Below are 26,559 nucleotides of genomic sequence, written 5' to 3' on the forward strand. Positions count from 1 at the left end.
TGTGATCCGAGTGTGTCCAGAAAAACCTGCTGGTACTGAATCTGGTCAGACTGCTGGAGAGGGAACATCAGGGCAGAAGGAAGCTGGAAAAAAGGGAGGAATAAGTGACAAGGAGCAAAGAGGCAGAGCTGAAATGAAGAACAGGGAGGAGGAAACAGGTGGAGACAACAGTGGTGATGGTGAACAGATGGAGGGAGGAAATCAAACTGTTAGCTGCAGAGAAAAGGACACATCAAACTGTCAAAGCATCAGTGATGAGGGAAACAAGGCAGGTGAGTCTCAACAGAGCTGTGAGACTGTGGGTGCTGATATTGAAAATAATGAGGAGGAGGAAAATGGGGAGGATGAAGATGAGGAGGAGGAGGAGGAGGAGGATGAGACGCAAAATAGTAAGACAGCTGGGCCAGAGGAGATTTTGGCAGGAAGTGCAGATATAGACATGGTTGGTGAGGAGAGCAGCCTGACAATCACTCGGCAGAAAGAAAATCTGAAATCGACAGTAAAGGCTCAAAAGCAAAGAAGGTTACAGTCAGCAAAGACAAACAGAAGCAGAGTGTGAAGGAGTCGATGGCGGAGTATGACTCCAGTGTGGAAGGCCGTTTAGATGTCTCACTGAACAAAATAACACCAGGAGAGCTGAATGAACAGATTTATGGGGTTGAGAAAATCAAACTGTTTCTACAGAAAACAAAGAACGTAAAAGGGGTAAAAGTTGAAAGTTTCTTTCCAGACAAAGAGGCTTTTCTTAACTCAGTCAAGTCACAGCTGAGGGCCAAAGGAAGAGAGGGTTTAACTGAGCAGGAGGTTTACAGGTTGAGAACATCAGACATGAACTTAATGAAGAAGATGGAATCAAACTAAAGGTTTTCTTTTTCTCAGTCTGTGTGTGCTGTCTGGTTGTTTTTTTATTTTTTCAATGAGTGATTTTAAAGTTGCTTCATTGAATTTAAATGGCGCTGCGGACATCAGAAAAAGGATGCAGCTATATGAGCTGATGAAGCTGAAAAGTGTTGATGTGATGTTTGTCCAGGAAACACACAGCGACAGGTCCAGTGAAACTGACTGGAGATCAGAATGGGACGGCGAGGTCGTGTTAAGCTCCTTGACCTCAGTGAGCGGGGGGGTAGCCGTCCTTTTCTCTAAAAAGTTTCTGCCGACTTCTTATGAACTTAAAGAAGTGATAGAAGGAAGGCTGATGATGGTCAGAGCCAAGTTTGAGTGTTTCACTCTCACATTCATTAATGTTTATGCTCCAAATGTCGGCTCAGACAGAGTCCGTTTTATTAATCCTCTCAGTGACACTCTGACTAGTTTTGGTTCAGATGATTTTTTGTTTTTAGGGGGAGATTTTAATTGTACTCAGAATGATTCTTTGGACAGGAATCATGTTGAACCTCATGCTGCTTCGAAAAAGGCAATTAATGAAGTAATAAAAACACATGATTTGGTGGACGTTTGGAGGAGGTTGCACACTGAAGACCGACAGTACACCTGGGCGCATACAAGAGAAAATTTTATTTCTTTGGCTCGACTGGACAGGTTTTATTGTTTTAAACATCATTTTAGTGTTTTTAAGGCATGTAGTATTTTACCTGTACATTTTAGTGATCATTTTTTAGTGGTCTGCAGTGCTTTTATTGCAAAAACTGAAAAACGGAGTGCATACTGGCATTTTAACACCAATTTACTCAGTGATGCTAATTTCAAAGATGTTGTGGTTTATTTCTGGAAGGTGCATAGGGCTGAAAGGAACAGTTTTGTTTCTTTAAGACAATGGTGGGACTGTGGGAAGGTTAAAATCAAACAGCTCTGTCTACAGTACACTCTGAATGTCATGAGGGACATTACTAGATCAATGACGACTCTAGAGACTGAGATAGTGGAACTTTTAGGCTTGATTGAGTCCACAGGAAATCGAGAGCATTTTGAAGCCCTCAAATCTAAAGAAGCTTTGTTAGCAGACCTGCTGGGCACCAAAGCCCAGGGAGCACTGGTTCGTTCACGTTTCCAGAGCATCAACCAGATGGACGCTCCGTCCAAGTTTTTCTTTGGCTTAGAAAAGACAAATGGGCAGAGCAGGTACATCCACACACTACAGTCAGCTGATGGGGAAGAACTCACGGAGCCTCATGAGATCCGGAGACGGGTGGTGCAGTTTTACTCTGAGCTGTATAAAGCGCAGCATGTGGAGCATGAACAACTGTTTGAGTGTTTCAGTGAAGGCCTGCCCAGAATCTCTGGAGATGACCATCCTGAGCTGGAGGAGCCTCTGGTTTTGGAAGAGCTGCATGCTGCCCTGCAGGGGATGGATGGAGGGAAGGCCCCAGGTATTGACGGTCTTCCTGTCGAGTTCTACAAGACCTTCTGGAAAGAGCTTGGTCAGGACTTGTTAGATGTGTTCAATGAAAGTTTTGAAAATCAGACCCTGCCTCTGAGCTGCATGAGAGCTGTAATAACCCTGCTGCCGAAGAAAGGAGACCTTCAGGACGTCAGAAACTGGCGCCCAGTCTCCCTCCTCTGTTCGGACTATAAGATCTTGTCCAAGGCTCTGGCTAACCGGTTGAAGCAGGTGATGGAGGAAATCATTCACCTGGATCAGTCGTACTGTGTGCCTGGTAGGTCCATCACAGACAACGTGTCATTAATCAGGGATGTTTTGGACGTCTCCAGTTCTTTGGGCACTGACCTTGGTCTCATTTCGTTAGACCAAGAAAAAGCGTTTGACAGGGTTGAGCACCTTTATCTTTGGAAAGTTCTGGAGCGTTTTGGTCTCAGCCCACGTCTCATTGCTATGATAAAAGTTTTGTACAGAGACATTCAGAGTGTGCTGAAGGTTAACGGGGGTCTGAGTGCTCCCTTCACAGTAGGCAGGGGGTCAGACAGGGCTGTCCTCTGTCTGGGATGCTGTATACATTGTCCATTGAGCCCTTGCTACACAGAATCCGGTCCTGTATTCATGGTTTGGTTTTACCAGGTTTTAACACGCACACGTTTTATCTGCTTATGCTGATGATGTCATGCTCCTGGTCAGAAATCAAGCTGAAATTAATATTGTTGGAAATATTGTGTCTGAGTTTGGTCTTATCTCTGCTGCAAAAGTGAATTGGACAAAAAGTGAAGCTCTAGCAGTTGGAAACTGGTTTGGTGGTCTTCCGGTCCTGCCGGGGGGGTTGGGATGGAGAAATGATGGTATAAAGTATCTAGGTGTTTATCTTGGCAAAGAAGAAATGGTGAAAAGAAACTGGGAGGGCATGATAGAGACGATGAAAGGAAGGTTGAAAAAGTGGAAATGGCTGCTTGCTCAGATGTCTTTTAGAGGAAGAACTCTAGTAATCAACAACCTTGTAGCTTCAGCACTGTGGCATCGTTTAGCTTGTATGGAGCCACCTGCTGGCTTACTCTCAAAACTACAAGCAGTTTTAGTGGACTTTTTTTGGGACAGGTTACACTGGGTACCTCAGAGGGTGCTTTTTTTACCAAAAGAAGAAGGGGGGCGAGGCCTGGTACACCTAGCAAGCAGAGTGGCAACTTTTCCATTTCAGTTTGCACAGAGATATCTGACTGGTTTTAAATACCCAGTGTGGAAAGAGTTTGCAAGCAGCATTTTAAGGAGAGCAGACAGGTTAGGACTTGACACTGCTTTGTTTTTAATGGATGTTGGTTATTTAAATTTGTCTGTATTGCCTGATTTTTATAAGGGAGTTTTTAAGGCCTGGCACCTTTTTAAGAAGAGACGGTTGGAGCCGTCAGTCTCCCTGTACTGGTTACTGAACGAGCCTCTGATCGGTGGATCCACAATGGACATACAGGACAGTGGTACACCAGGCCTCCATCACACGCTCCGTTCGCTGGCGCTACAACTCTCAGACGGATAGTGGATGTAGCTGGACCTGGTTTTATGAACACTGAGGCTGTGGCTGCACTAATTGGACTAAAATCTGTGCGTCACGTGAGGAACATTCTGAATGGTTGGACTAACAAACTAACAGCAGCGGATAACGAGCTGTTGAGGAGTACTGGAAAGGTGAGGAAGCTCCGGACGAAGAGGACCCTTTTCCAGAGTTGGGACTGGTACCCCTCGACTGTTGTTCTAGTCTATTGTTGGATGTCAGGCATCAGAAGGTCCCAGATCTGCACACGGTGACGGGTAAAATGATTTACAGGTGTTGTGTGAAGGTGTTGTGTAAAAACAAGTTAAATGGTAGAAGTGACACAGTGTGGAGGGAGAAACTGGGGGTTAGTAACGCTGTGAAGCCCACCTGGAGAGTCTTTTACAAACTTCCTTTAAAGAAGCGTACAGGTGACTTACAGTGGAGAATATTACATGGGGCTGTTGCAGTGAACTCTTTTATCTCTGTGATTAATCCCTCTGTCTCTGACGGCTGTCCTTTCTGTGGGCTGCTGGAAACTGTTGTTCATTGTTTTTTAGAGTGCAGCAGACTGGGGGAACTGTTCAATGTGTTGGGGTGCTTGTTTTCTTCTTTTAATGAAGTGTGGTCTAACACTGCTTTTGTTTTTGGAGCAGGTTACAGGAAGACCAATGCAACAAAGTGGCAACTGTTAAATTTTATTGTAGCAGAAGCCAAACTGTCCATATACTTGAGTAGGAAGAAGCAGGTAGAAGGACGGCTGTGTGGAGACGTAGTCCCTGTGTTCACCTCTCTGGTCAAAGCCAGAGTGTTAGTGGATTTTAAGTTCCATCAGCTGATGAACAGCTTGGATGTGTTTGTACGTCAGTGGTGTTATGATGATGTCATCTGTTCTGTGGTGGATGAAGAAGTAAGTTTTAGTCGTGTTTTCAGCTAATTTGATGTTTTTATTCGTGTGGAAGGTTTTTCTTTTTTCTAAATGTCAACCGGTTTTGATTCTCTGACTTATTGAGTGTTGCTATGTTTGTGAATCAGTGATGTTTTATTAAAGTGGTTTTAAAAAGTCAAAAAAAAGTCTCTCTCTCTACCTGTCTCTCTCTCTCTCTACCTGTCTCTCTCTCTCTCTCTACCTGTCTCTGTCTCTCTCTCCACCTGTCTCTCTCTCTACCTGTCTCTCTCTCTCTCTCTACCTGTCTCTGTCTCTCTCTCCACCTGTCTCTCTCTCTACCTGTATCTCTCTCTCTACCTGTCTCTCTCTCTACCTGTATCTCTCTCTCTACCTGTCTCTCTCTCTACCTGTCTCTCTCTCTACCTGTATCTCTCTCTCTACCTGTATCTCTCTCTCTACCTGTCTCTCTCTCTCTACCTGTCTCTCTCTCTACCTGTCTCTCTCTCTACCTGTCTCTCTCTCTCTACCTGTCTCTCTCTCTCTACCTGTCTCTCTCTCTACCTGTCTCTCTCTCTCTACCTGTCTCTCTCTCTACCTGTCTCTCTCTCTACCTGTCTCTCTCTCTCTCTACCTGTATCTCTCTCTCTACCTGTCTCTCTCTCTCTACCTGTCTCTCTCTCTCTACCTGTCTCTCTCTCTACCTGTCTCTCTCTCTCTACCTGTCGCTCTCTCTCTCTCTCTCTACCTGTCTCTCTCTCTACCTCCTGTCTCTCTCTCTCTCTCTCTCTCTCTCTCGGTGCATGCTGGGAGTGTTTGGGTGCGCGTGAGGGTTCACACGAGGTGAGGGTGAGCGTGTGCTTGTTTCAAACTTTTCTAAATTTTTGTTTCAAGTTTCCTCAGTAAACTTTTTTTTTTTTTTTAGGATTAGTTAGGGAGCGGGATGGCGTCCCTTACGCCACCTGTCTCCATCCGCCATGGAGTCAGGTGTGTGACGGCGAACGGGGTGAATGTGGAGGAAGTGCTACTTGCAGTTGGACAGGAGATCGGCTATGAAAACATTTCATCTGCCTCGCGAATGAATAAAGCGGTGGTTGTGTTTTTAAAAGAAGAGAACCACGTGAATCATCTTATAAGCAGCGGAATAGTGGGAAGTGGAGACTTTGTTACTGTTTTGCCGCTGGTTGCTCCAACTATTAAGGTGACTGTGTCAAACGTGCCGCCTTTCATCCAGAGTAATGAGATAGAACGAGAGCTTTTGCGATTATGGTAAGTTAGCTAGCGCAATTAAAACCGTTCCTCTTGGATGTAGAAATGAAGCGCTAAAGCACGTAATGTCGTTTAGAAGACAGGTTTTTATGTTCCTGAATGAACAGGCGTTAGACGTGTCTTTTAAAGTTTGGCATGAAGGAAGAGCGTACATGGTTTATGCAAACACTGGGAATATGAAATGTTTTGAGTGTGGAGACGTTGGGCATAAGCGTTTAGCATGTCCGCATAAAGCTCAAGCTGATGAGGCCGTTGGTCCTGTGAAAGATCCTGAGAACGTGCAGTCTGTAGAGGAGGAAGAGGATGAGCCTCAGGGAGCTGAGGAAGCTATTGTTGTAGTAGAGGAAGATGAGCCTCAGGGAGCTGAGGAAGCTATTGTTGTAGTAGAGGAGGAAGAGGATGAGCCTCAGGGAGCTGAGGAAGCTATTGTTGTAGTAGAGGAAGATGAGCCTCAGGGAGCTGAGGAAGCTATTGTTGTAGTAGAGGAGGAAGAGGATGAGCCTCAGGGAGCTGAGGAAGCTATTGTTGTTGTAGAGGAAGATGAGTCTCAGGGAGCTGAGGAAGCTGTAGAGGAAGATGAGCCTCAGAGAGCTGAGGAAGCTGTTGTTGTTGTAGAGGAAGATGAGTCTCAGGGAGCTGAGGAAGCTGTAGAGGAAGATGAGCCTCAGAGAGCTGAGGAAGCTGTTGTTGTTGTAGAGGAAGATGAGTCTCAGGGAGCTGAGGAAGCTGTTGTTGTTGTAGAGGAAGATGAGTCTCAGGGAGCTGAGGAAGCTGTTGTTGTTGTAGAGGAAGATGAGTCTCAGGGAGCTGAGGAAGCTGTTGTTGTTGTAGAGGAAGATGAGCCTCAGAGAGCTGAGGAAGCTGTTGTTGTTGTAGAGGAAGATGAGTCTCAGGGAGCTGAGGAAGCTGTAGAGGAAGATGAGTCTCAGAGAGCTGAGGAAGCTGTAGAGGAAGATGAGTCTCAGAGAGCTGAGGAAGCTGTAGAGGAAGATGAGTCTCAGGGAGCTGAGGAAGCTGTTGAATTAAATGAAGAAAATGACAACCAAACTGAGGAAAGTGGGATTGTGAATAATGAAACAACAGGAATGGTGGGAAACAAAGTAATGAGTGAAGATAGGGAAACTGTTGCAAGTAGTGGAGGAAATGGTGTTGGAAGTGAGAATATTGGTGATGCAGAAATGAGAGATGAAGATGCTCTTTCTGAGTTTTCAGAAATTGGGTCACAAGTGATTGAAGACATGTACCCTTTAGAGGAAATTAATGACTTTCTGGATACAACATTCGGTAAAATTGTAGAAGTAGAAGATTTTTTTCCAGATGTGGACAAATTTATAATATCAGTGTTGTTTCTGCAAAAAACAGTGAGCTATGAAGTTTTGGATAAAAAGAAAAGATTCAGGCTGAAAAAGATGGTAACGAAGTTGAGGAGAAGGAAAGCGAAAGTTTAAAAACAGCTTAGATATGAATAAGTCACAAGTGGTGTTCTTTACTCTCTGCTCTTTTTTTCAGTTTCTGTCTTTTTCTTAATTCTCTATATGGATGTGTGGAGAGTGGGTTCATTAAATATTAATGGGGGTAGGGACAAGAATAAATTAGCAAAGATTTCTGAGTTTTTAAGAATCGAAAAGGTTAATGTTTGTTTTTTACAAGAAACGCATACAGACACTGATAATGAGGTCGAATGGGGGTTGTGGTGGAAAGGAAAATTTGCCTTGAGTCATGACACAAGAAATAGTGCGGGGGTAGCTATTTTATTTTCTAAAAGTGTGAGTATTGTAAAGATAGAAGAAATTGTGAAAGGAAGATTACTTTTAACACAAATTGAGTATAATGGAATAGAGTCTGTGTTTGTTAATGTTTATGCTCCTAATAATGGTCCAGAGAGGCTGATATTTTTATGGAGTTAAGGAAAGTGCTAAAAAAATATGATGATAATGTTTGTCTAATACTTGGAGGTGATTGGAATTGTACAATAGACTTTGTTGTTGATAGGAATGGAGAAGAGCCTCATAGTAAGTCAAGGGATGTATTAAAAAAGTTCTAAATGAATTTCAGTTAACAGATGTATGGAGAACGAGGAATGAAGGAGTAAAGCAGTATACGTGGCTAAGAGTGGTTGATAATAGAATTAGTGGAGCGAGATTGGATAGGTTTTATCTAAAAAAGACATGGAACAACAAGGTGATGAATACTTTTATTAGACCTAATGGTTTTTCAGACCATCATATGGTCATATTAGATGTTAATTTGGAAAAAACATGCAGATCTAATTATTACTGGATTTTTAATATTAAGTTATTACAGGATGTCTCTTTTTGTGAAAAGTTTAAAGTTTTCTGGGATATTTGGAAATTGAAGAAAAATTCTTTTGAAAACCTAAGTCAATGGTGGGATGTGGGCAAGACAAATATAAAAATGTTTTGTCAAAACTATGCTTTCCACTCATCAATTATACTGAAAGCAACAGTGAAAGCTTTACAAAGTGACACTGAGTTCATTGAAAGACAAGCTGTAAATAATAATGAAGCTGTACAGTGTCATGGGTTAAATAAGAAAAGACAAGAGCTAAGCTCTCTTCTACATGAGCAAGCAAAAGGAGCATTGGTGAGATCAAGATACTGTTCTGTAAAAGAAATGGATGCTCCAAGTGCTTTCTTTTTTAACCTGGAAAGGAAACATGTCCAACAAAAGATGATGTGCCATCTTCGTCGTTCGGATGGATCCGTGACATCAGATCCTACAGAAATGAGAAGATTGGCTGGAGACTTTTATAAACTATTATATACAGCTGAGAGTTGTGACATTGACTGCACTAAAGACTTGCTTAAGGACTTACCTCAGCTGGAAGAAGAAAAGAAAAAAGAGCTGGATGATGTAATAACTTTTCATGAGGTTACAGAGGCGATGAGGCAACTATCTAACGGCAGATCGCCGGGGATTGATGGATTACCGGTGGAGTTTTATCAACATTTCTGGGACCTAATAGGACCAGATTTATATGAAGTTATTTTAGAATGCATAAAAAATAATGCACTTCCGATAAGTTGTCGTCGAGCAGTTTTGTCATTGCTTCCAAAGAAAGGAGACCTTGGACTGCTAAAAAACTGGAGACCGGTATCACTGTTGTGTCTGGACTATAAGATTGTTTCGAAGTGTTTAGCAAATAGACTCAAGCACTGTCTGGATTTGTTGATCAAAAATGACCAAACATATTGCATTCCTAAGAGATCTATAATAGATAGTCTTTTTTTAGTGAGAGATATAATTGAATTTAATCAGAAAATTAAGAATGATTTAGGAGTGTTGTCATTGGACCAAGAAAAGGCGTTTGATCGTGTTGATCATGATTATCTTTTTAAAGTGTTAAAGGGTTATGGATTTGGTGATGTTTTTATTTCATATATTAAGTTGTTGTATTCAAATGTTTATGTGATGGTGAAAGTAGGGGGTGGTTTAAGTGCTCCAATACCCGTGACAAGAGGCATCAGGCAAGGCTGTCCAATTTCTGGACAACTATATAGCCTAATTATCGAAACTCTATTATGTAGGTTGAGGAAGAATTTAAATGGAATTCTAATTCCTCATGGCAACGCTCATTCTAAGGTGGTTTTATCAGCCTATGCAGATGATATTACAGTTTTTATTAAAGAAAAAGACGATATTGAAATTTTAACAAAAACTATTGAATTGTATGAAAAAGCCTCCTCTGCTAAGGTCAATTGGACAAAAAGTGAAGGTTTTATGATTGGCAATTTGGAAAATGTTCCACAACTTCCAGGAAGGTTGCAATGGAAGAAAGATGGACTAAAGATTTTAGGAGTTTTTTTAGGAAATGATCAATTTCAGAAGAAAAACTGGGAGGGTTTGTTAGAGAAGGTGTCTGCCCGATTGTCGAAGTGGCGATGGCTATTACCACAATTGTCATATCGAGGAAGGGTGCTGGTAGTAAACAATCTGGCTGCTTCTATTCTGTGGCACAGGACTATGGTCATGGAGCCACCAGAGGAACTGATCTCCAGTATACAAAGGGAAATAGTGAATTTCTTCTGGGATGGACAACATTGGTTGCGGGCTGCCATGTTATACCTACCAGTGCAAGAAGGCGGCCAAGGACTAGTGGATGTGAGAAACAGAGTCCGTGGTTTCAGGATACAAGCGGCACAGAAATGTCTGTATGACAAAGATGTGCTTTGGGGAAAGACTGCAAGTGCGATCATGAGGAGAGTTGGTGGCTTTGGACTGGATAAACAACTCTTTTTAATGAAGCTTGAAGAAATGAACTTGTCTGAGCTCACTGTGTTTTACAGGGCTATGTTGCAAACATGGAGAACTGTTATAAGAGCAGAACGGAATATGGACAATCTAGAACTTTGGGCACCAGAGGAACCACTTTTTTTTAATCCATTGATTCAAACCAGAATATTGTCTTCTGTGACTGTACGACAATGTCTATTAAGGAATGGAATTGTTAAGCTGGATCATTTATTGAATGACGAAGGATGGAAACCGATTGATGAACTTCACGAAGCAACAGGATTGAGATCTTCACGTCTGGTGTCAAAACTAAAGGAAGAAATAAACAACGCATTACCAAGTGGGTACAGAAGTTTTATTGCACAAAAAAGACATGAGAATAACCAGGACATGGGGGATAATGTGCAATTTCCAGAACTGGTTATTTCTCCAGCAGTGAAGGAGGATGATGAAGAAGAAGTGGTCGACACCGTTCTATCCTTTGGGAATCCTCAGTTTTGTTCCTTTAAAAGCATGTCAAAGAAGGAAATGTACAACATTACAGTAAAGGCCATTCATCAGGACTCTTTTAGAAAACAGAAGGCTTCGAAGTGGCCAGATTTGTTGAGGCCAGACTTCCTGATAAGAGACAGGTGGAGGGCCCTATATAAGCCTCCTGTAGAGAAGCGCTCCGGCGATCTACAGTGGAGGATTATTTATGGGGCGATAGCAACAGACGGACATGTGGCACACCTGAACACAGCGGTAAAGGGGGAATGTCGATTCTGTGGGGAAAAAGAGGATTTGGAGCATTTGTTTTTAAAGTGTGAGAGATTAAATGGTATCTTTAAATTGCTTGGGAGCTGGTTTAGGAAATTTGATGAGGAGTTTTCGGATAGGGTGTTTATTGGAGGAATCAAATATTCATTTTCAAAAAGGAAAAAAATGTGTCTTTTAAATTACCTAATTGGAACGGCTAAACTGGCAGTGTGGAAAACACCGAAAAATAAAGGTCTAAAATTGGCAACTGTAGATCCTGAAGAGATGTGCAAGCGGCTTGTAGCGGGGAGGCTTAAGATTGAATTTGCGTATTATAGGTTGACAAATAATTTATTTGGGTTTTGTGAGATATGGTGTGTTGATGAAGTGTTATGTAAGTTGCATGAGGATCAGTTTGTTTTGAAGTTTTAAAAAAGGAGTTTTATTATAAGAGTACAAATGGTTTTATGGTGATGGTTACTTTGTTCATAATTTTGAAGTAAAAATGTATAAATAAAGGTATTGTTAAACCTCTCTCTCTCTCTCTCTGTCTCTCTCTCTCTACCTGTCTCTCTCTCTCTCTCTCTCTACCTGTCTCTCTCTCTCTACCTGTCTCTCTCTCTACCTGTCTCTCTCTCTCTCTACCTGTCTCTCTCTCTCTACCTGTCTCTCTCTCTACCTGTCTCTGTCTCTCTCTCTACCTGTATCTCTCTCTCCACCTGTCTCTCTCTCTACCTCTCTCTCTCTCTCTCTCTACCTGTCTCTCTCTCTACCTGTCTCTCTGTAGCTACGGTCTGTGTCCTCACATGACAGTGGAGAACAGAGATCGCCTGAGAGTTCGTGACCTGCTGACGGCGTACTACGACCTCGACTACCACCACAACCCCCGCGGGTCCAGCTACTGGAGGAACAGGTGAGCGCACGTGCAGGTGATACATACAGGTAATACACCCTCACCGGCCACTTTATTAGGTACACCTTGTTAGTACCGGGTTGGACCCTTTTGCCTTCAGAACTGCCTTAATTCTTCGTGGCATCCTTTCAACAAGCTGCTGGAAACCTTCCTCAGAGACTTTGGTCCATGTTGACAGATTTGTCGGCTGCACATCCATGAAGCGAGGGGAAACCAGTTTGAGATGATCTGAGCTTTGTGACACGGAGCATTATCCTGCAGGAAGTAGCATCAGGAGATGGTACACTGGGTCATAAACGGGTGGACGCGGTCAGCAACAACACTCAGGTAGGCTGTCGGGTCTAAAAGAGACAAGAAAATATCCCCCACACCTCCACCGGCAGGCTGAACCGCTGGTGCGAGGCAGGATGGATCCCTGCTGTTGTTTCTGACCGACCATCTGAATGTCGCAGCTGAAATCGAGAAACGTTTCTCCTTGTTGTCCAGTGTTGGTGAGCCTGTGTGAACTGTAGCCTCAGCTTCCTGTTGTCAGCTGACAGGAGTGGCCCCCGGTGTGGTCTCCTGCTGCTGGAGCCCGTCTGCTTCAGGGTTCAGAGATGGTGCAGACCTTTCTGCCCGTTCTCCTCTGACCTCTGACATCAACAAGGCGTTTTCGTCCACACAGCTGCTCACTGGCTGTTTTCTCTTTTTCAGACCGAACCCTGGAGATGGTTGTGGTGAAAATCCAGCCCGTCTGGACCTACAGCCATGTCACGTTCAAAGTCACTAAAGTCCCCTTACTTCCCCCTTCTGATGCTGCGTTTGAACTGCAGCGAGTTGTCGCGACCACGTCTGCATGTACTGAGCTGCTGCCATGTGATTGGCTGATATTAGGTGTTCCTAATAAAGTGGCCGGGGAGTGTACATATCCAGGTAAACATGCACACAGGTACACACAAAGTTTTTGTAGTTACACCCCGGTCCCTGTCTCTCGTTACCAGGGTGATGAAGGTGGCGTCCAAATACACTGGGCGGGGCCTGACGTTCTCAGTAGCCAATAAGAAGGACTTCCTGTCTGAGCTGGAGGACGACTTCGGTCTGGGAACGTCAGACGGAGGAGAGCTGCCGTTCGTCACAATCCGGACCAAACTGGGCCACAAGTACACCATGAGAGAGGAGTTCACGTACGTAACCGGGCCGAACCGGGCTAATTCGTGTCTTTAATTTGACTCACCTGTGTGAGCTCACGCAGCAGGTCAGTAATCAGGCTCCTTGTGTTTCAGGAGGGACGGTCTGTCCCTGGAGAGGTTTCTGGACGATTACTTCGCAGGTCGACTCAAACGTTACGTCAAGTCTGAACCCGTACCTGAGAGAAACAGCGGCGCTGTCAAGGTGAGACCGCCATCTCACAGCCGGCAGGTGAGAGAGAGACGGTGTGTTCGGCGTCGGCAGACCTTCAGGTCTGTGAGCGAATAGGAAGACAGAACCTTAACGTTGTGGTTTTCAGTTTATGGTTTTGGAGCTCAGCCAGTCAGGATTTCCAGAAGTGTCAGATCACAAGCAGCGAACAGGTGCTGTCTCTGCACCACGTGGCTCGTCGTGGTGAAACTACAAAGGTGAATATTACTGCTGCAGACAATTGTGGAATTGCGCTTCTCCTTTCCTTTTCGTAAGGAACGGTCCAATGTGTCCTGCGCTTGGTCCAGTGTGTCCTACGCTTGGTCCCATCCAATGTGTCCTAAGCTTGGTCCAGTGTGTCCTGCGCTTGGTCCAGTGTGTCCTGCGCTTGGTCCAGTCCAGTGTGTCCTAAGCTTGGTCCAATATGTCCTAAGCTTGGTCCCGTCCAATGTGTCCTACGCTTAGTCCAGTGTGTCCTGCGCTTGGTCCAGTGTGTCCTGAGCTTGGTCCCGTCCAATGTGTCCTGCGCTTGGTCCAGTCCAATGTGTCCTGCGCTTGGTCCAGTGTGTCCTGCGCTTGGTCCAGTGTGTCCTGCGCTTGGTCCCGTCCAATGTGTCCTGCGCTTGGTCCAGTGTGTCCTGCGCTTGGTCCCGTCCAATGTGTCCTGCGCTTGGTCCAGTGTGTCCTGCGCTTGGTCCCGTCCAATGTGTCCTGCGCTTGGTCCCGTCCAATGTGTCCTACGCTTGGTCCAGTGTGTCCTACGCTTGGTCCCGTCCAGTGTGTCCTACGCTTGGTCCAGTGTGTCCTTCGCTTGGTCCAGTGTGTCCTACGCTTGGTCCAGTGTGTCATACGCTTGGTCCAATATGTCCTAAGCTTGGTCCAGTGTGTCCTGCGCTTGGTCCTGTCCAATGTGTCCTACGCTTAGTCCAGTGTGTCCTGCGCTTGGTCCAGTCCAATGTGTCCTACGCTTGGTCCAGTGTGTCATATGCTTGGTCCAATATGTCCTAAGCTTGGTCCAGTGTGTCCTGCGCTTGGTTCCGTCCAATGTGTCCTACGCTTAGTCCAATGTGTGCTGCGCTTGGTCCAATGTGTCCTGCGCTTGGTCCCATCCAATGTGTCCTGCGCTTGGTCCAGTGTGTCCTGCGCTTGGTCCCGTCCAATGTGTCCTGCGCTTGGTCCCGTCCAATGTGTCCTACGCTTGGTCCAGTGTGTCCTTCGCTTGGTCCAGTCCAATGTGTCCTACGCTTGGTCCAGTGTATCTTCGCTTGGTCCAGTGTGTCATACGCTTGGTCCAATGTGTCCTGCGCTTGGTCCAGTGTGTCCTGCGCTTGGTCCTGTCCAATGTGTCCTACGCTTAGTCCAGTGTGTCCTGCGCTTGGTCCAGTCCAATGTGTCCTACGCTTGGTCCAGTGTGTCATATGCTTGGTCCAATATGTCCTAAGCTTGGTCCAGTGTGTCCTGCGCTTGGTCCCGTCCAATGTGTCCTACGCTTAGTCCAATGTGTGCTGCGCTTGGTCCAATGTGTCCTGCGCTTGGTCCAGTGTGTCCTACGCTTGGTCCAGTCCAATGTGTCCTACGCTTGGTCCAGTGTGTCCTTCGCTTGGTCCAGTGTGTCCTTCGCTTGGTCCAGTGTGTCCTACGCTTGGTCCAGTGTGTCATACGCTTGGTCCAATATGTCCTGCGCTTGGTCCAGTGTGTCCTGCGCTTGGTCCTGTCCAATGTGTCCTACGCTTAGTCCAGTGTGTCCTGCGCTTGGTCCAGTCCAATGTGTCCTACGCTTGGTCCAGTGTGTCATATGCTTGGTCCAATATGTCCTAAGCTTGGTCCAGTGTGTCCTGCGCTTGGTCCCGTCCAATGTGTCCTACGCTTAGTCCAATGTGTGCTGCGCTTGGTCCAATGTGTCCTGCGCTTGGTCCAATGTGTCCTGCGCTTGGTCCAGTCCAATGTGTCCTACGCTTGGTCCAGTGTGTCCTTCGCTTGGTCCAGTGTGTCCTACGCTTGGTCCAGTGTGTCATACGCTTGGTCCAATATGTCCTGCGCTTGGTCCAGTGTGTCCTGCGCTTGGTCCTGTCCAATGTGTCCTACGCTTAGTCCAGTGTGTCCTGCGCTTGGTCCAGTCCAATGTGTCCTACGCTTGGTCCAGTGTGTCATATGCTTGGTCCAATATGTCCTAAGCTTGGTCCAGTGTGTCCTGCGCTTGATCCCGTCCAATGTGTCCTACGCTTAGTCCAATGTGTGCTGCGCTTGGTCCAATGTGTCCTGCGCTTGGTCCAATGTGTCCTGCGCTTGGTCCAGTCCAATGTGTCCTGCGCTTGGTCCAATGTGTCCTGCGCTTGGTCCAGTGTGTCCTGCGCTTGGTCCCGTCCAATGTGTCCTGCGCTTGGTCCCGTCCAATGTGTCCTACGCTTGGTCCAGTGTGTCCTGCGCTTGGTCCCGTCCAGTGTGTCCTACGCTTGGTCCAGTGTGTCCTTCGCTTGGTCCAGTGTGTCCTGCGCTTGGTCCCGTCCAATGTGTCCTACGCTTAGTCCAATGTGTGCTGCGCTTGGTCCAATGTGTCCTGCGCTTGGTCCAGTGTGTCCTACGCTTGGTCCAGTCCAATGTGTCCTACGCTTGGTCCAGTGTGTCCTTCGCTTGGTCCAGTGTGTCCTACGCTTGGTCCAGTGTGTCATACGCTTGGTCCAATATGTCCTGCGCTTGGTCCAGTGTGTCCTGCGCTTGGTCCTGTCCAATGTGTCCTACGCTTAGTCCAGTGTGTCCTGCGCTTGGTCCAGTCCAATGTGTCCTACGCTTGGTCCAGTGTGTCATATGCTTGGTCCAATATGTCCTAAGCTTGGTCCAGTGTGTCCTGCGCTTGGTCCCGTCCAATGTGTCCTACGCTTAGTCCAATGTGTGCTGCGCTTGGTCCAATGTGTCCTGCGCTTGGTCCAATGTGTCCTGCGCTTGGTCCAGTCCAATGTGTCCTGCGCTTGGTCCAGTCCAATGTGTCCTAAGCTTGGTCCAGTGTGTCCTGCGCTTGGTCCAGTCCAATGTGTCCTGCGCTTGGTCCAGTGTGTCCTACACTTGGTCCTGTCCAATCCATAAATGAGTATAAAGTCCTGTCAGATGATATTTTTCATCTTATACTCACAAGTTATTTGTCTTGTTGGCATGAGATGAAAGACAGACTCAACTTTCAGGACTTTAGGGGCCCATAAATGAGAGAGATTTCAGAACCACCATAAAAGCCCATTCGTGGCCCCTGGACATCATGCCAGGGTTCCTGCCGGGACGGGTGCTTCTGAAGAGGACGCCGATGTTTTAAAATGATGTGCAGTAAATAAGATGTGGTTCAGATGTGGAGGATTGTTTAACCTGCAGAGAAGCCACTGAGTTCTCTACAGTACAGAAACCGTTCACAGACCACCAAGACCAGATATCTCTGGTGGTTGTCAGATATATTGAAGTGATTACCCTTGAAGCCGAGGTTTGGATCTGACGCTCGCTGTGGTGTCCTGTCCTCCTACAGAGTACTCAGTCATTGTGGCTGCTGTGACGTAGTCTGGTTTGACTTTAATGAAGAGACAGGATTCAGGTTTCTAACAAATTTAATAACCAGCTGGATAAAGACATGAAGTCCAACAGCACGGCTCGATCAATAAAATAAATAGTTCTGCTCTGGTTCTACCTGTTTTACAGACTGACATTAAAACATTTCCAGCTGACGGCTCTGAAGAGACGCTAATTATTCATGATGAAGCTGCTTTATTCAGAGTTTTTAATGTTCTTGGTCCATTTGTTCTGGAGAGGAGACAGCCTCGGTGGTGCTTGGGCTTCTGGTAGAAATTTCCTGAACGGTCAACACTGATGGAATCCTACAGTAAAATAATAATAATAATAATAATAATCCTTATTTGTAGAGCACTTTTCAAAAACAAGTTACAAAGTGCTTTAACAAGTGTAAAGAATAATACAAAAAAAAAGATAAGAGCATGAAAATTTAAATTAGTAAAATACAATAAAATAAAAGGGATAAAATAAAGTCAAATAAGATCGGGAAAGGCTCTCCTATAAATGTATGTTTTAAGAAGGGACTTAAAAGAGTTCACTGAGCTGATTTCCTCGGGCAGGCTGTTCCAGAGCCTCGGGGCCCTGACAGCAAACGCTCTGTCCCCTTTAGTTTTCAGTCGAGACTCTGGAACAGACAACAGACCTCTGCCCGAGGATCTCAAGCTACGTGCTGGTGCGTAAAAACCGGCCGCCGCCTTGAGAACAGGGGCCACATCAGCAGGCGGCCCCTGAGCCCGTGAGGTTTGAATGATACGCGTGATGTAATGGTGTCGAACAGAGCACTGAGCTCTAACGAGTCCAGAGACAAGTCCTTCATCTGATGCAGTTCAGCTCACAGACCTGAAGGTCCTCAGACGTGAGGTCAGCAGGTGGATCCTCCTGTGTCTGACCCCTGGTCCCCCCAGAACCCTGGTCTAAGACTGAACTCTTGGTCATTCCAGCCAAACAATCTATCCACCATAACATCACACTACAACTTGACTCCTCAACCATCACTCCAGCCAGGGTGGGGAGAAACTTGGTGTCATGATTGATGACCAGCTGTCCTTTTCAGACCATGTTGCTGCTGGTCTCTCGGTCGTGCCGCTTTGCTCTGTACAACATAAGGAAAATCAGGCCCTACCTCACTCAGTACGCCACCCAGCTTCTGGTACAGGCCGTGGTTCTCTCTCTGCCCTCCTAGCAGGTCTTCCAGCTGAGGTGAAACCCTTACAAATGGTTTCAGGGGCGTCCCTCTCTGACTTCAAGAAGCTCTTGATAACTCATCTCTTCCGAGAACACTTCCTCTTATAACACCTCTAACTTCTAACCTCTAACATGCACTTCCTGTGCTCTTCTTCTTCTGTCCCCTACAATAATCTTGTTTTGATTACACTTTTTGTTAACTCTTCCTTCCCTCAGTATTTACCCCATTGATGTGATCTGTACTGTGAGCTCTTACTAGTACTTATTGTCAGTTGTAGGTCTGTATTTGATGCTCGTATGTTGTTCCTCAAATGTAAGTCTCTTTGGATAAAAGCGTCTGCCAAATGAGTAAATGTAAATGACCTCCGACCTCTGTGTGCTGGCCTGCAGGTGGTTGTTGCAGAGTCTTTTGATGACATCGTCAATGATCCAGACAAAGACGTTCTGATCCAGTTTTACTCTCCGTCCTGTCCACACTGCAAGAAACTGGAGCCGGTCTACAGAGAGCTGGCTGACACCGTACGTGCCTCATCCTCATCATCCTCATCATCCTCATCCTGATCTTAGTTGATGAAAAATATGTCAAACATGTGCTCAGGCCGTCAAAAAGTTCAATGAATATCTGTGTTGATGAAATTTTTTCTCTCTCTCCACCTGTCTGTCTCTCTCTCTCTACCTCTCTCTCTCTCCACCTGTCTCTCTCTCTCTCTCTACCTCTCTCTCTCTCTCTGCACCTGTCTCTCTCTCCACCTGTCTGTCTCTCTCTCTACCACTCTCTCTCTCTCTCCACCTGTCTCTCTCTCTCTCTACCTCTCTCTCTCTCTCTGCACCTGTCTCTCTCTCCACCTGTCTGTCTCTCTCTCTCCACCTGTCTCTCTCTCTCCACCTGTCTCTCTCTCTCTACCACTCTCTCTCTCTCTCCACCTGTCTCTCTCTCTCTCTCCACCACTCTCTCTCTCTCCACCTGTCTCTCTCTCTACCACTCTCTCTCTCTACCACTCTCTCTCCACTTGTCTCTCTCTCTACCACTCTCTCTCTCTTTCCACCTGTCTCTCTCTCTACCACTCTCTCTCTCTACCACTCTCTCTCCACCTCTCTCTCTCCACTTGTCTCTCTCCACCTGTCTCTCTCTCTACCACTCTCTCTCTCTCTCCACCTGTCTCTCTCTCTCTCTCCACCTGTCTCTCTCCACCTGTCTCTCTCTCTACTCTCTCTCTCTCTCCACCTGTCTCTCTCTCTCTCTCTACCTCTCTCTCTCTCTGCACCTGTCTCTCTCTCCACCTGTCTGTCTCTCTCTCTCCACCTGTCTCTCTCTCTCCACCTGTCTCTCTCTCTCTCTCTACCACTCTCTCTCTCTCTCCACCTGTCTCTCTCTCTCTCTCCACCACTCTCTCTCTCCACCTGTCTCTCTCTCTCTACCACTCTCTCTCTACCACTCTCTCCACCTGTCTCTCTCTCTCCACCTGTCTCTCTCTCTCCACCTGTCTCTCTCTCCACCTGTCTCTCTCTCTCTCTACCACTCTCTCTCTCTCCACCTGTCTCTCTCTCCACTTGTCTCTCTCCACCTGTCTCTCTCTCCACTTGTCTCTCTCCACCTGTCTCTCTCTCCACCTCTCTCTCTCCACTTGTCTCTCTCTCCACCTGTCTCTCTCTCTCTCTACCACTCTCTCTCTCTCCACCTGTCTCTCTCTCCACTTGTCTCTCTCCACCTGTCTCTCTCTCCACTTGTCTCTCTCCACCTGTCTCTCTCTCCACCTCTCTCTCTCCACTTGTCTCTCTCTCCACTTGTCTCTCTCCACCTGTCTCTCTCCACTTGTCTCTCTCTCCACTTGTCTCTCTCCACCTGTCTCTCTCTCCACCTGTCTCTCTCTCCACCTCTCTCTCTCCACTTGTCTCTCTCTCCACTTGTCTCTCTCCACCTGTCTCTCTCCACTTGTCTCTCTCTCCACTTGTCTCTCTCCACCTGTCTCTCTCTACCTCTCTCTCTCTCCACTTGTCTCTCTCCACCTCTCTCTCTCCACTTGTCTCTCTCTCCACCTGTCTCTCTCTCTCCACCTGTCTCTCTCCACTTGTCTCTCTCTCCACTTGTCTCTCTCCACCTGTCTCTCTCTACCTCTCTCTCTCTCCACTTGTCTCTCTCCACCTCTCTCTCTCCACTTGTCTCTCTCCACCTCTCTCTCTCCACTTGTCTCTCTCTCTCTCCACTTGTCTCTCTCTCCACTTGTCTCTCTCCACCTGTCTCTCTCTCTCTCCACTTGTCTCTCTCTCCACTTGTCTCTCTCCACTTGTCTCTCTCTCCACTTGTCTCTCTCTACCTCTCTCTCTCTCCACTTGTCTCTCTCCACCTGTCTCTCTCTCTCTCCACCTGTCTCTCTCTCTCCACCTGTCTCTCTCTCCACCTGTCTCTCTCTCTCTCTACCACTCTCTCTCTCTCTCCACCTGTCTCTCTCTCTCTCTGCACCTGTCTCTCTCTCCACCTGTCTCTCTCTCAGCTGTACTATGACCCTCACATCGTGGTCAGTAAGATGAACGCAGCCGATAACGACGTCCCGCTGGGTTACGACGTCCGCGGGTGAGAACAGCCTCCAGCCTGTAGATCAGCTCTGAACCGCCAGGCGGTCAGTCACAATCACAAAGATGTTATTTCTTGAAGCAGTGAAGTTTTTCATTTTCAAGATTTAAAAAATAATTATTCAAAATGCAGTTTATGGGGTTTATCAGTATTTCATTACAGATTAAACAGTCGAATAGTTAATCAGTAAACTGTAGACTACAACAAACAAACAACAACATAATCAACACATTCAAAAATTATATTAGGCCCTAGAAGAACATTTAGTCGTTATTATAAAAGTTAATTCTGCCACTGAAAATTTTGTCCCTGGACTATTCCCTGATTCTGTTCTGGCGCTGCTCGGCTCAGCCTCTCTCACGCTCAGGTCCAGTTCTGCTCTGCACAGCAGCCACTGACCCGGTTCTGCAGCATCTAGTCCTCAAAAACAAGGTTTTGGTTAATAACTGAACGCCGTCAGAACAAGACGCACTCTGGACCGTCGTTATCTCTCCTTTATCTGACTATCTCACTCAAATAAATTTCAGACCTTCTTGGACATTCTGCTACGATCCATCTATTATCTGTCCATCAAATCTAGCTAGCTGTAGCTGGTGATGGCAGCCTGCTTATCGAAAAACGTATCAACAATGGGCGCAGCACTATACAGCTGTAAAAGTGGTTCTAGTGTTAACAAGGAGGAGTCTGTTCTCTCCAGGGCCGGCCCTCGCCAATTTGCTGCCCTAGGCAAGATTTCACCTGATGCCCCTGGATTTTTGTTCATAAACTTACACAGAAACAAACTGCACAGGTTTGTCTTGTTTTTCTTTATTTTGAAAATATTTTGGAAACACAAACACACAACGTATTATAGATACAATATAAATATGTATATATTATATTATGTTATTGCAGAAAAAACTATATTACAGAAACCTTGCTTTCCTTTGCTTTCCTTGCCTTTCTTACAGCATATGTAACATTCCAAAAATTATAAATAAGACCATTGCACAACAAATAAATAACTATTCTATTCTTGAGCCATTGTAGATCTCAGGTAGTTTTTAATCAGTTTGAGCTTAGAGCAGCAGCGACTGTCACAGGTAGAGTGGCAGAGATTCTCAGAGCGACCCACATATTGGGGAAAATTTCCATCAGCTTCTTCTCGTGCAGGAAAGTCAGGAGCTCAATGTTTGTCATAATTTTTGATGGCAGATGTGGAAAGTTTTGCATTTCTAATACAAGTTTCAATTCAAATTAGCGAACGTTACAGACATCGTGATCGTCGAACTAACTTAATGCAACACAGATAAACTGATCACATATCATTACCTACCTCTGTCTTTTTCGCATTTTTCTTCCTCTTCTCTTCTTTTTTTTCTTCCCTGGGCACCAGATGGTTTCGGTCTTTTTGACATGACAACTTGTCAGTGTCAGTGAATTCGGCCATCCGTCACTCACAATCACACACAGGTAACGGATGGGGTTTTTTTTCAGCAGGGCGGGGGCGATGGAGATTGGTGCGTCACTCAGTCGGACCGGGGGGATTCAGGATTCCCCCGGGATTCACAATCGCTTTTTTTAATCCATAATATTTTAGTTGTATTAGTAATAAAAAAATTATTAAAAAAATAATTTGGGCGCACAGGCGCCCCAAGGGGTGGGCGGCGCCCTTAGCATTTGCCTATTCCGCCTATGCCCAGGGCCGGCCCTGGTTCTCTCATCTCATTGGTTGTCTCTCTGCAGGTATCCCACCATTTATTTCGCCCCAGCCGGTAAAAAGGACGAGCCCATAAGATACGAGGTAACACACCATCAGTCAGAACCACCGTGATACCTGAGTACACAGTGATATAAACGTCTGGCGGTCACTTGCTGTCTGACGTGTCTTCTCTGTGTTTCAGGGGGGTCGAGAGCTGAAAGACTTCCTGAAGTTCCTGAAGCGTGAGGCGAGCCACGGTCTGGTCTCCGGCGGCTCGAAAGACGAGCTCTGACGCATTTCCATCCACAAACAGGACTGACTACAGGGACGCAACCAACTGGTCTCAAGTACTGATCCTGCTGACGGACCTGGACCTGAATCTGGACTTGAGACAGGAAATGATTTCTCATTTACCAGAAAAACACCCATCCACTATGATGTCATAGATGACATCACCAGGCTGCCTGCTGAGTCACTAGAAAATAGGGTTTTATATATATTTACACGTTTTGTAGGCTGTTGAAAGGCCCTCTGGGAAATGCAGTAATAGAGAGCGGCTGATGTGAATATTTGAGGCTGACGACAATAATAATAAATTAGCTGATATTCAGTTTTTAACAAATACAAGAATCCCTTAATGTGGTTAGATTTGTTCTGGACACTACGCCGTAACCTGCGCCGTACCCTACACTCTACCCTACACTGTATCCCACACTGTACCCTAAGCTGTACCCTACGCCGTACCCTAAGCCATACCCTACACTGTATCCCACACTGTACCCTAAGCTGTACCCTACGCCGTACCCTAAGCCATACCCTACACTGTATCCCACACTGTACCCTAAGCTGTACCCTACGCCGTACCCTAAGCCATACCCTACACTGTATCCCACACTGTACCCTACGCCATACCTTACACTGTACCCTAAGCTGTACCCTACGCCGTACCTTACACTGTACCCTAAGCTGTACCCTACACCGTACCCTACACTCTACCCTACACTGTATCCCACACTGTACCCTAAGCTGTACCCTACGCCGTACCCTAAGCCATACCCTACGCTGTATCCCACACTGTACCCTAAGCTGTACCCTACGCCGTACCCTAAGCCATACCCTACACTGTATCCCACACTGTACCCTAAGCTATACCCTACGCCGTACCCTAAGCCATACCCTACACTGTATCCCACACTGTACCCTACGCCATACCTTACACTGTACCCTAAGCTGTACCCTACGCCGTACCTTACACTGTACCCTAAGCTGTACCCTACGCCATACCTTACACTGTACCCTAAGCTGTACCCTACGCCATACCTTACACTGTACCCTAAGCTGTACCCTACGCCGTACCTTACACTGTACCCTAAGCTGTACCCTACGCCGTACCTTACACTGTACCCTACACTGTATCCCACACTGTACCCTAAGCTGTATCCTACGCCGTACCCTACACTCTACCCTACACCGTTCCCTACACCGTACCCTACACTGTATCCCACACTGTACCCTAAGCTGTACCCTACGCCGTACCCTACACTCTACCCTACGCCGTACCCAACGCCGTACCCTAAGCCATACCCTACACTGTATCCCACACTGTACCCTAAGCTGTACCCTACGCCGTACCTTACACTGTACCCTAAGCTGTACCCTACGCCGTACCTTACACTGTACCCTAAGCTGTACCCTACACCATACCCTACACTCTGCCCTACACTGTATCCCACACTGTACCCTAAGCTGTACCCTACGCCGTACCCTACGCCGTACCCTACACTCTACCCTACACCGTTCCCTTCACCGTACCCTACACTGTATCCCACACTGTACCCTACGCCGTACCCTACACTCTACCCTACACTGTATCCCACACTGTACCCTAAGTTGTACCCTACGCCGTACCCTACACGCTACCCTACACTGTATCCCACACTGTACCCTAAGTTGTACCCTACGCCGTACCCTACACTCTACCCTACACTGTATCCCACACTGTACCCTAAGCTGTACCCTACGCCGTACCCTAAGCCATACCCTACACTGTATCCCACACTGTACCCTAAGCCGTACCCTACACTGTATCCCACACTGTACCCTAAGCTGTACTCTACGCCGTACCTTACACTGTACCCTAAGCTGTACCCTACGCCGTACCTTACACTGTACCCTACACTGCGCCATAACTTGACACAGCCCTCCCCAAAAATGTAAACAGACGACGCTGGAGAGTTACTCCTTGCTGGCTCCAGAACAGGGGGGATTGAGTTTTCTCAGTCGTGGCCTCTAGACTGGAATGACTTGCCTCTTCATGTCAGGCCGGCCCCCAGCCTTCCTGTTTCAGTCACGACTAAAAACTCACCTCTACCACTTGACTTTTAACCCAGTTTGAGACTTTATGTTGCTATTTTATGGTTGTTTTTGTTTTGTATTGATTTATTTATTTGTTGATTGATTCGTGTCAGTGTTCACTTTGTACTCAACCTGGTTGTTTTTAAATGTGCTTTACAAATAAAGTTGGATTAGATTGGATTGAAGTATAAATTGGCGTTAAAGCCTGATGTACACTTCTGCGTCGTGTCTACGCCGCGGCCTAAGATGAAGGCCACGCACACACGTGAGCATTTATACTTGTGCGTAGGTGTCTGTGTCACTCTGCAGTTATGGCGCCAAAACGCTAGCTGGCGGTGGGTTTCTATGTTCCACTGTGGTGATTTCTGTCGGTGAGCCGGCTAACTTGCTGTTCAGCCCTCCTCTAACTTGAATGGGGGTAAAATAATAATCATGCAGCTCTTCTAGACTTTCCAAATGTTATTGACCAATTGGATCAAACTCTGATAGTGAAACATGTCGCAAGGGTTGTGATCAGAGCTTGAAATTAACACACGCCAAATGCGGGTGGATTTCGGCCGTGGCGGGTAACACAGTCACTCCCACTCGCCACTTTGGTGTGTTTAAAAATTGTAGTCTTTTCAAAAGGTATCTGAAATAACAAATTGCAATTTGACACTACAACTCCCATGAGTACAGGAGAACAACCTTTCCAGAGTTAGTTCTATTTTATAATAAACGTAGTCATGCCCTGTAGGGCTTTGTTTCTAATGCAGATAATTTTTCTACTCTGTATTATAGTATTTAGTGCTGTTATAAATAAATCAACAGCTCTTTCAGTCTTTACAATGAGAAGCTACTAAAATGTAATTTTGGTGAAAACATGTGGTGAGTAAAAATGCTGCGTGGCTAGTAACTTTGGAAAACCACTGGCCACATTGGCTCGTGAGCAAAAAAAGTTAATATCAAGCCCAGGATGCTACCAAGCCGACCAATCACAGTTCTTGCGTCTCTGTGACATGTAGTTAGATTTTTGGGGAGGTGAGCGTTGGGCTACGGCATAAACTCGACGCAGAAGAAGTAAAAATCAGGCTTTACAGTGTGGGAATAAACCTGAGCGCCCTCTGGTGGACAGACGAGACACTGGCGCTCGTTCATGAAACGTCTTTTCAGATTTTAACTTAATGAGAAGATAACCTTTTCTTATTCCTGAATGACGACACCAACACGTTGAGTATTTTCAGTTGGTGATGAGTTACATAACAGATAAAAACATTGTGACCTCCTTGATGTTAGAGGACGCTGTGAAATCAGTCATCAATATTAATCTTGTTCCTTCTCAGAGTGAAGTGGATGTACAGCGTTCAAGCTTTTTTCTTTCAGTACTGGAGGGGTCGGAGTGTCTCTTGCTGCCTTCAGATGATTCTTTTCATTGTTGATTAATCTGCCAAGTATTTAAAGTGTTTCTCAGAGTTCAACTTTCCAGCTGTTTATCTGTACTTAGCGGAACTCGTCTGATCGTGTGAAACTTTTTCAGGACGTCTCTGCGCTCACATGATTCATTCTTTGTCCCTATTTATTTTATGCACAAAGAAAATGCAACGTATTTATAAATTTCATTGTCTGTGGAAACAGTTTTTTGTTTTTTATTGAAAGCCTCTTTGTATGTTTTGTGAAAAACTGATGCAAAAATCTGTTCTGAGCCTTATTGATGTTTTACTGAGGATTTAATAAACCTCTGATATAAACAGCGTCTGTCCACTGATTCACTTTATCCAACAGCTGTCTGCCCTTCTTCAGTCTGACTGAATATGGAGCCACATTTATATAATATGAGATAATCCAAACATTGTAGACACAACAGTTCACCCATCAAATAATCAATGCAGACGTAGAATCAGAAACGGATAAAACGCGTTTTATTCTGAGATGTCA

The 26,559-nt window shown here is 45.9% G+C and overlaps 1 protein-coding gene across 1 annotated transcript; it reads left to right on the forward strand.

Moving 5' to 3' along the window:
* Nucleotides 1–5,698: 5,698 nt before the first annotated feature.
* On the forward strand, nucleotides 5,699–26,375 carry LOC119907718 (protein disulfide-isomerase A3-like). The gene is made up of 8 exons (XM_038725419.1): nucleotides 5,699–6,024; nucleotides 11,804–11,929; nucleotides 12,910–13,092; nucleotides 13,192–13,300; nucleotides 18,428–18,556; nucleotides 20,530–20,609; nucleotides 22,335–22,392; nucleotides 22,493–26,375. The coding sequence occupies exons 1-8, from the start codon at nucleotides 5,699–5,701 to the stop codon at nucleotides 22,580–22,582; spliced, it is 1,101 nt and encodes a 366-aa protein (XP_038581347.1). The 3' UTR covers nucleotides 22,583–26,375.
* Nucleotides 26,376–26,559: the final 184 nt, after the last annotated feature.

This window comes from Micropterus salmoides, unplaced genomic scaffold (assembly GCF_014851395.1).
Source record: "Micropterus salmoides isolate LMB-PRFRI ecotype aquatic unplaced genomic scaffold, ASM1485139v1 Ms_hic_scaffold_17, whole genome shotgun sequence".
NCBI lineage: Eukaryota > Metazoa > Chordata > Actinopteri > Centrarchiformes > Centrarchidae > Micropterus > Micropterus salmoides.